General features: G+C 37.0%; 1 protein-coding gene across 1 annotated transcript; it reads left to right on the top strand.

Moving 5' to 3' along the window:
• The first annotated feature begins 6,175 nt into the window (after nucleotides 1-6,175).
• LOC109154050 (lignin-forming anionic peroxidase-like) lies at nucleotides 6,176-7,211 on the top strand. The gene is made up of 2 exons (XM_019301928.1): nucleotides 6,176-7,146; nucleotides 7,187-7,211. Exon 1 carries the CDS (start codon nucleotides 6,176-6,178, stop codon nucleotides 7,139-7,141), a length of 966 nt encoding a protein of 321 aa, XP_019157473.1. The 3' UTR covers nucleotides 7,142-7,146; nucleotides 7,187-7,211.
• The last annotated feature ends 3,515 nt before the right edge of the window (nucleotides 7,212-10,726 follow it).

Below are 10,726 nucleotides of genomic sequence, written 5' to 3'. Positions count from 1 at the left end.
GAGAGTTTGTTGCTTCTGGTGAGATTTTGTTGCAGAAAATTCATACAAGTGAGAATGCAGCAGACATGTTGACAAAGGCAGTTACTAGTGACAAGTTCAAACATTGTTTGGACTTGTTGGGTGTTTCCAGATGTTAAATGAACATGGTGGTCCTAATCCAGGAGAGACTATGAGATGAGTTTTTTCTCCTAAAGGGCTTATTTGCGAAGGTGGAGATGGTTAGATAAGTATTTTCTCCTGAAGGGCTTATTCGCCAAGGTGGAGATTTGTTGAGTTATCTTTTCTCTTAGAGAGAGCATATTCGCCAAGGTGGAGATTTGTTGTGTTTGTCTCATATAAGGATTAGGAATATGAGTTTGTCTCATATAAGGAATAGGAGTGAAAGGGAGATTATATGCCTATAAAATATAATCAATGTATCTCATCACCTGTATCACCATCACAAATAATAAGAGAAATACATTCACTCTCGTGGATGTAGGCACATTGCCGAACCACGTAAATCTTGTCTTCTTTATCCTTTACTGCCATTATTATTTTTCTTGTTCTTATTAATCTCAACCCTTCATCCCGCGCTTCGCAATTCATGCTCGAGAAGATATTGTTAAGTTTGTCTCATATAAGGATTAGGAATATGAGTTTGTCTAATAGGAGTGAAACAGTTTGGGTAGACCATTATACAATGATTAGATGCCTAGAAATACATTAATTATATCCCAAAGCTAAGGTATCACCACGATCACAATCGCTATGAACTAATTTTTTTTTTTTTAACTCTCGTGGGTGTAAGAACATTGCCGAACCATGTAAATCTTACATTCTTTACCTCTATTTTTACCAATATTATTGTTTTTGGTTCTTGTTGATTTCATCAGATTTTGTAGGCAAGACAATATAATTCATACACAAAATTGTTTCCAAGTTATCATTTGGATTTGTATTTTACAAAAAAATAATAATAATAAGTACTCGAATTTATAAAATCATATTTTGCAATTTGAAAAATAATTGTATTTGAACAAATTATTTGTTTTTTTTTTTTTAAAAAACGTCACAAGTTTTTTTTTATTAAGTGAAATGCGCTATCGGAACGTTATGCTGTGTAGCCGTGTACACCATGCAAGGTGCGCACGGTTCCAATCATAATTTCTATACTGTAGATTCATAATTTCTATACTGTAAATTCATAAAATCTATATTGTAGGTTCATAATTTTTAAACCGTAGATTCATAATTTAAACACAAGAAATTCATAACTTCTATATAGAAGATTCACAATTTCTATACTGCAGATTCATATTTTATGTACTGTAGATTCATAATATCTAAACTGTATAGTTAACAAATTATGAAACATATAATTCTGTGAGTTGTGAATACAGAGTTCAACAATTGGGAATATGAGCATCGAAAATTATGAACATATAGCTCTGTAATCATGAACATATATTTATAAATTTATGAACATATAGCTCTATCACATGTTCACAAATCAAATACTGTAGATTCATAATTTCTACACTGTAGATTCATTATTTAAGTATGGTAGATTCATAATTTCTAAACTGTGTGATTGCAAAGGGAGAAAAGAATGTTTGAATGCGAATGGAAATCGCCTAACGCCGTTAACGGCAATGAAAAATGGATTTTTTTTTTTTTTAAATTTGGAACGGCGTCGTTTTGCAACAGTATGCACCATGCACGGTGCACACGGTTGCACGGCATAATTTGCCTATAGTATCCAAAGAGATAACTAGATGAGTTATTGTTATTGTATGGAAAATAACTATTATATTCTTAGGATTATCTTGATAAATTATGCTATTCCTTTTGGACATGCTTGATTGAGGAAACAAAATTTAGATGAATATAAATTCTATTTCATAAGGAATGCAAACACTTTTGTGAGATCGTCTCAATCCCGTTAGAGAGAGAAAAACGAAGAAAAAGCAAGACACATGTGCGTTTCACGCATATACGGGACGAGTAAATCTAGTTCTATTTTTTCTAGAATTTTTTTAAATCTAACAAAACAATGAATGCATCCAAAACTATCACCACTAGCCGACATACCAAAATCACCAAATTAATTAACTAATTTCCAATTATAAAAATTTTCTTGAGCATATACAAATCAAAGATCAAAGATGAATGAGTGAAAGTGAGGAAACAACATCGTAGATGGCCAATTTTTGCAAGGAGCGAAATGCAATCGTGAAGACATCAAACGAGATATCAACTCTTTGCGCCTCAAATGTTCTTAACGATCATGTGTTCAACCATTTGCAGTCATATGTCAGGACACATTTTGGGCCCCATTAGAGAGAGAAAAATGAAGGAAAAGTAAGACACGTGCGCGTTTCGCGCATCTAAATCTATTTCTTTTTCTTGAATTTTTTAAAATCTAATAAAACAATGAATGCATTCGATACCATCATCACTAGCTGACATACCAAAATTTCCAAAATAATGGACCTAATTAATTAACTAATTTTCAAAATTAAAATTTTTTTTTGATCATACAATCCAATTATTTGGAATGTATGAAGACTTAAATCCATTAGTGGAGTATTTTAACAAATTTTTTCTAAACGATCACTGTCACTGATTAAAATATTTTTCAGCGAAATTAATGAAATAAACTTAATAATATACACAGTTCCAAAACTGTTCATAACTATGAATATATAGTTCAAAAATGATGAACATATAGGTCTGCTTCAATCGGATCAAGTTCTATTCAGCGGCGGAGCAACTGACAGTATTGTTTCAGAGTACGCCAGGAGCTCTCGGGCATTCCAAGAAGATTTTTTCTAAATGATCACTGCCACTGATTAAAATATTTTTCAGCGAAATTAATGAAATAAACTTAATAATATACACATTCATAAATGGCAAATTATGCTGTGGAACCGTGTCCACCTTGCAAGGTGGACACAGTTCCAAAACTGTTCATAACTACGAATATATAGTTCAAAAATGATGAACTTATAGGTGTATGATTATGAACATAGAGTTGTGAACACAATTATGAACATATAGTTCTGTAAATATATGAATATAGAGATTCAATAATTGTGAATATGAAGTTCAAAATTTATGAATATATAGCTTTATAATTATGAACATATAGTTCATTAATTATGAATATAGAACTGTGTTCATCTTGAATATACACTACTACAGAAATGATATACTACGTCGGTTAATAGAAGGCGGTTTTTTAAATAACCGCCTTCTATTATATTTTGTTATACTACGACACATAATAGACGTCGGTTTTCTAAATAACCGTCTTCTATTATATACTACGGCACATAATAGACGGCGGTCTTTAAATAACCGCCTTCTATTATATACTACGACACTTAAAAGACGGCGGTCTTTAAATAACCGCCGTCTATTATATACGGCGTCACTTAATAGACGGCGGTTGTTAAATAATCGCCTTCTAATATATATATTTACGTCACTTAATAGACGGCGGTTTTAAATAACCGCCTTCTAATATATATTTACGCCACTTAATAGACTGCGGTTTTAAATAACCGCCGTCTAATATATATTTACGTCAATTAATAGACGGCGGTTCTTAAATAACCGCCGTCTAATATATATTTACGTTACTTAATAGACGACGGTTGTAAATAACCGCCTTCTAATATATATTTACGTCACTTAATAGACGGCGGTTTTAATTAATCGCCTTCTAATATATATTTACGCCACTTAATAGACGGCGGTTTTAAATAACCGCCGTCTAATATATATTTATGTCAATTAATAGACGGTGGTTCTTAAATAACCGCCGTCTAATTTATATTTACGTCACTTAATAGATGGCGGTTATAAATAACCGCCTTCTAATATATATTTACGTCACTTAATAGACGACGGTTTTAAATAACCGCCTTCTAATATATATTTACGCCACTTAATAGATGGTGGTTCTTAAATAACCGCCTTTTAATATATATTTACGTCACTTAATAGACGGCGGTTCTTAAATAACCGCCGTCTAATTTATATTTACGTCACTTAATAGACGGCGGTTGTAAATAACCGCCTTCTAATATATATTTACGTCACTTAATAGACGGAGGTTTTAAATAACCGCCTTCTAATATATATTTACGTCATTTAATAAACGGCGGTTCTTAAATAACCGCCTTCTAATATATGTTTACGTCACTTAATAGACGGCGGTCGCCGTGTAAAGGTGTGATACTCCATATTTTTTGGGCATTGTACGAGGACCGTATGTGCATACGACTAATTTTATTAAATTTTCGTAAATCAATATTATTCATTAAGCTTAATAGTTTCTTAATCCAAGAAAACCTAGTATTTTCTAATTATATACATGTGCACATATATTATGTTCCTACATAGCATAATTAACTATCTCCCTTGTGGTCTGATGGTATCCAGTATGGACTTTCAAAAAGGCAGGCTAGGGATCGATTCCCATCCCAAGCGTGGGTTGGAATATTGTTGATAAATAAAAATGATCCTTGGCCTTACATTGCACCTTGGGCTTGGGGCTCTGAGCCGCCCTGAACCCTGAGCAAAACTCGGATTGTGGTGCGCTTGGTACTTGGGAACCAACGGGAAGTTTGATTCCATGGCACCATCGGAACAGGGTCCCGAGAAGCGCTGCGAGACGTGCCTGAACCTTGGTGAGGTGACATGTTAGTGAGATGAACTAAGCGACCCCAGGAGCTTGGATTGTGGTGCGCTTGGTACTTGGGAACCAACGGGAAGTTTGATTCCATGGCACCATCGGAACAGGGTCCCGAGAAGCGCTGCGAGACGTGTCGGAACCTTGGTGAGGTGACACGTTAGTGAGATGAACTAAGCGACCGAGACGTGTCGGAACCTTGGTGAGGTGACACGTTAGTGAGATGAACTAAGCGACCCCAGGAGCTCTGATTGTGGTGCGCTTGGTACTTGGGAACCAACGTGAAGTTTGATTCCATGGCACCATCGGAACAGGGTCCCGACCCCAGGAGCCATCGAATATATAATGTAATTTTATTTTATTTTCTTTTAAGGTGAAAAATATATGTATAGACGGCGATTCCTAGGTGAAAAATATATGTATAGACGGCGGTTCCTCAAGACAACCGCCGTCTATACATATGTATAGACGGCGGTTCCTCAAGACAACCACCGTCTATACATATGCATAGAGGGCGGTTCCTCAAGATAACCGCCGTCTATACTTATTCATAGACGGCGGTTCCTCAAGACAACCGCCGTCAATACATATGCATAGACGGCGGTTCTTACATTGAACCGCCGTCTATTCATATGTATTGACGGCGGTTTTTACATTGAACCACCGTCTATGACGGCGGTTCTTATATTGTACCGCTGTCTATACATATGAATAGACGGCGGTTCCTCAAGAAAAGCGCCGTCTATACATATAATTGTTGAGATTACACGACATACATCGTGATATTAGACGGCGTTTAGCAACCGCCGTAGAAAGTTTTTATTTACAAAGGCGGTCACTTACACGGCACTTCAAGAACCGCCGTGTATTTATAAAAATAACCGCCGTGGTAAGTGTGTTTTGTAGTAGTGGTATAGCTTTATAATTATCAAGCGACATAAAACTTGGACAAAGTATTCTGTGGACCATGGTCCACACAGTGCTGTACGGACCATAGAAGAAAGTACATTTTTTAATAATCGAAAGGTCAAAATATATATTATATAATAATCGAAAAAGATAAGATTGAATATATGGTCGATGAAAAAATGATATAAAGGCCGGGAAAAGACTAATTGACGGAAAAGAAGTGAACCCGGCCTGATCACAGGGAAAGGACCCTAGAGTATATGACTTGATTGTTCCGTTCATGATTTTCATCAATTTTAATTTCTAAACATTAGTTATTATTAATCATATATATTCACACTAGAATTAATATTTATTCTCCCTAGCCCCTCTCTATATTATTGTGAATAATATAATATAATATAATATAATATTCCTTTTATCATTCCTTATCTGATTAGGAGTATATATATTTAACAACAGCCACCGCCTCCCTGCAACAAGTATATACACTTCGTTCCACTTTCCCATTCTCAATAATTATACCAACCCAATCATTGATTTCAGATCAGACCTACAATCCCAGCGCCATTTCTCTATATACATATGGCTTCTCATATATACACTACAGCTTTATCGTGTTTGCTTCTACTGCTGCTCTCCTCCTTCTCGCAATGCCAAGCGCAGCAGCAGCAGCTATCCCCTACGTTTTACGACAACACATGCCCTAACGCTCTAAACATCATTCGCGATGCCGTAAGGCAAGCCGTGTCCCGTGAGCGTCGTATGGCCGCTTCCTTGATTCGTCTCCATTTCCACGACTGCTTTGTTCAGGGTTGCGACGCTTCCATCTTACTGGACGAGTCACCAACCATTAAGAGCGAAAAGACGGCGTTGCCAAACCATGCCTCTGCCAGGGGTTACGACGTGATAGAGGCTGCCAAGCGCGAGCTAGAGAAAGCTTGTCCTGGTATTGTATCTTGTGCTGATGTATTGTCGGTGGCTGCACGTGATGCCACTGTTGCTGCGGGAGGTCCGTCTTGGACAGTGAAGCTGGGAAGAAGAGATTCAACCACAGCTAGTCGTAACATAGATCTCCCTAGCCCTTTCGCAAATTTGGATACACTTATATCCAGCTTCGCTAGCAAAGGCCTTAACACAAGATACATGGTTGCCTTGTTTGGTGCACACACTCTCGGCCAAGCTCAATGCTTCCTATTTTGCGATAGAATTTACGGCAACCGTACTAACATTGATTCCGGTTTTGCTAGCACTAGAAGACGCAAATGTCCAATGGACACCGGAAATGGGAATTTGGCACCCCTTGATTTAGTGACCCCAAATTCCTTTGATAACAACTACTATAAGAACTTATTGCAAAAGAAAGGTCTGCTTCAATCGGATCAAGTTCTATTCAGCGGTGGAGCAACTGACAGTATTGTTTCAGAGTACGCTAGGAGCTCTCGGGCATTTCAAGAAGATTTTGCATCAGCCATGATTAAAATGTCTGAAATTCAGCCGTTCACGGGTCAAAATGGGATCATTAGGAAAGTCTGCGGTGCTTTGAACTAGCTTCAATTCATTTCTCCAAATTTCATTTTTTTTTTTGAAAACCATTTCTTCAATTTAGTTTTTCCTCTCCGTCAATTTAATTAATTGAATTCCTTTTCTTCATTACTGTACTCACGATCTGTTTTACAAAATTGCACTGTTTCTTTTATTGAACATTATATTCAAATTCCAACTAATTCAAGGTTACGTTACATATTGTCAACAAAGTTACAATAAAAGCATGCGCTGATCTACTCAAATTACATAAGATTTCTGTAATGGAATTATTTGTTTATCATTTCCTTCATCCCGCTTCGCAATTCATGCTCGAGAAGATATTGTTAAGTTTGTCTCATATAGGGATTAGGAATATAAGTTTGTCCAATAGGAGTGAAACAATTTGGGCAGACCCATTGTACAACGATTAGAGTCCTAGAAATACATTAATTATATCCCAAAGCTAAGGTATCACCACGATCACCATCGCTATGAACTAATTATTTTTTTTTTTTTACTCTCATGGGTGTAAGCACATTGCCGAACCATGTAAATCTTACATTCTTTAACTCTATTTTTACCAATATTATTGTTTCTTGTTCTTGTTGATTTCATCAGATATTGTAGGCAAGACAATATAATTCCTACTCAAAATTGTTTCCAAGTTATCATTTGGATTTGTATTTTTCAAAATAAAAAATAAGTACTCGGATTTATATAATCATATTTTGCAATTGGAAAAAATAATTGTATTTGAACAATTTTTTTTTTTTTTCAAAAAACGTCACAAGTTTTGTTTGTTTTATTTTTTTTTCTTTTTAAGTGAAATGCCCTCGAGTATAGTATCGAAACGTTATGTTGTGCTACCGTGTGAACCATGCAAGGTGCGCACGGTTCGAATTCATAATTTCTATACTGTAAATTCATAAAATCTATATTGTAGATTCATAATTTCTAAACCGTGTTAGGAACATTGTATTAGGATTTTGATGATACCAATGTATTGTAGAAAAGTAAACCCCTAACCATTAGCTTTTTTAATCGCTGCTTTCGTCCTAGACGAAAGTTGCCATAACTCCTCTGTAATTCGTGTTAAGCTAGACAAACACACGAAAATGAGTTATGACTAGATGTTAGGGTCTCCAAGGTGAAAGAAGACACGAGACATGAAGAACAACAACAAGAATCAAGCAGGAGTTGTCAACAAGCACGAAAGGACAGTGTTGGTGAAAGACGATCTTTATCAAGCATTACTTCTCTTCAACAACGAGAAGAATGATTCACCTGTCTGATTTGACAACATCCTAGGACAATAAGGACTTCATCTTATGGGACACACTTTTCAATAAGCACTAAATGAAGATGTACCATCTCTTGGAGCTAAAGGAAAAAACCCCAATGCTTTCCATACCTTCAACGGCTACATGGTACAACCTCATTAATGGAGCATTTAATGCATGAAGCTCCCCGGTCCTTGTCCACTGGTTGAAAGGTTCGAAAATTTCATCTCCCTCCAACGGATGGATTTTCATCACCTATATAAACTCACCTTCATCAACTAAGAAGGTGCTGGTTCATTATCACTCAACTTACTCACTTACAAAAGCTCTTGAAAAGTCTACAATTTACTAAAAGCTTTTGTGAACCAGTTTTGAGGTGCTAAGCTACTTGAAGATTCTTTTGTATTACACCTCAAGGAAGTCTTGACATTTATTTGAAGCAATCATATCTCAGAGTCAAGACCTCATCGTTGGAGAGTTCAAGAAATCATTTTCTACCAACCTCAACTCAGGAGAAGAAGTTGATAGAGGCGAAGTAAACTCGAGGAGTTGAAAAACCTACGAAGGCTGTCCGGCTTAGTGATCAAGGAAGTCTTTGTGTATTTGTACTAAGAGTGATAGTGCAATCCTTCCAACAGTTGTGGAAGAAGAGTGGAGTAGGCAACATTGGCTGAACCACTATAAAATCTCGTGTCCTCTCTATCTCTTTACTTACGCTTTTCTTTTTGCTCTCATATCATTCCTTTATTATAGTTACCGAAAGTTTGTCTAATTACGCAAACTCATGCAAAGTATCTAAAACAAATCTATCTTATCCGCTGCGCCAAGACACCGAAAGGTGACGTTTAGGGCTTCTAACGAAAAGAGTCTATTCACCCCCCCCCCCCCCCTCTAGACTCTCATCTCATTCTATCGGGACCAACAAGTGGTATCAGAGCCAATACCTTGATCGGTAAAGGCTTTGCATTTACTGCCTGGTAGATCCCTATTCAAAAAATCTCTTGAAAATCTTGCATAATTTCTTTGCACGTTTTTTTTTTTAAAATGGAAAAGGAACATGCTCATCGCTCCAAACAACTTGCATTTAGTCTTGCTAAATTTGATGACTGGAAGTTAAGAATGTAGGCTCTCCTATGCTCCATTCATGACGAAATGTGGGACGTCATAACCACCGGACCAATCACAATCATGATGGCGAATGCTCAAGCAGCCGCACAGGGAGCAGGAGCCCCACAAATGATACCAAAACCAAAAGATCAGTACTCCTCAGAAGAAAGAACAAGAGCGAATCTGGACAATGTAGCAAGAAATATTCTCTACAACTCTCTGGATGATTCCCTGTTTCCGAGAGTCCGAAAATGCAAGAATGCTATGGAAGTGTGGAATGTCCTAATGAGGTTGGGAGAAGGAGACGAGCAAGAAAAGGACAACAAGCTGACAATAGCTATGAAAAAATTCGAAGATTTCAAAATGCTGCCAAATGAATCAATCATGGATATGGAACTTAGATTCACCAGACTGATGGGCGATTTATCAGATCTTGGAAAAGAACTCACTGAGAAGGAAATGAATCTGAAGATCCTTCGTGGTCTACCTAAATCATGGGAAATGAAGGTCATTGCAATGAGGGACAGTCGAGATATGAAAACAACAAGCACTGCCAAAATTTTCAGTGATCTCAAAGCTTATGAGTTCGAACATGAACCAAAAGATGCCGAAGATTCAGAAACAAGAAACATTGCTCTCGTGGCAAATCAATCAGCATCAACATCCAACAGGTCGAAACCTAACTCTTGTGATTTTTTATCTGATGAACAATATGCACTATTTGTCAGGAAAATGAAAAGATTCATGAGAAAGAACAACTTTCAAGATCCACAACGTTCGAGCCACCGAAAGAAGCATGAGAAGTTCCCTCAAACCTCAAAATCTGAAACCATGGACTCTCAGATATTGTGCTATAATTGCCGAAAGCCAGGACTCTTCAAGGCGAACTGCCCGCATCCCATAGTAAGCAAACATCAAGATAACAATGCTACCACAAGTCCCTCAAAAGAGACTGGAGAAAGATATAAAAGAAGCGACAAACCTGAATCATCAAACTCCAGAAAGGAAGGAAGAATGAAGGCAATGGTAGTAAACGAAACTTCTGACACAGTCGCAACCGAAAGTAGCTCCTCAAGCTCTAGTTCAGAAGACGAAAGCACTGATGAGGAGAAAGGACTGCTATGCCTATTCAGTCAAGAGTCAGACGAACTATGTCTCATGGCAGATGAAGACGAGGTAAATAGTCATTCATCCTCTTGTTATTCAGCTGAGTCGAGTTCTG

The sequence above is a fragment of the Ipomoea nil genome, unplaced genomic scaffold (genome assembly GCF_001879475.1).
Source record: "Ipomoea nil cultivar Tokyo-kokei standard unplaced genomic scaffold, Asagao_1.1 scaffold2580, whole genome shotgun sequence".
In the NCBI taxonomy this organism is placed as follows: Eukaryota; Viridiplantae; Streptophyta; class Magnoliopsida; order Solanales; family Convolvulaceae; genus Ipomoea; species Ipomoea nil.
This window is presented reverse-complemented; position numbering and strand designations above follow the sequence as displayed.

Coding starts and splice junctions, on each gene's coding strand:
- LOC109154050 (XM_019301928.1), top strand. CDS start 6,176: ATGGCTTCTCATATATACACTACAGCTTTATCGTGTTTGCTTCTACTG.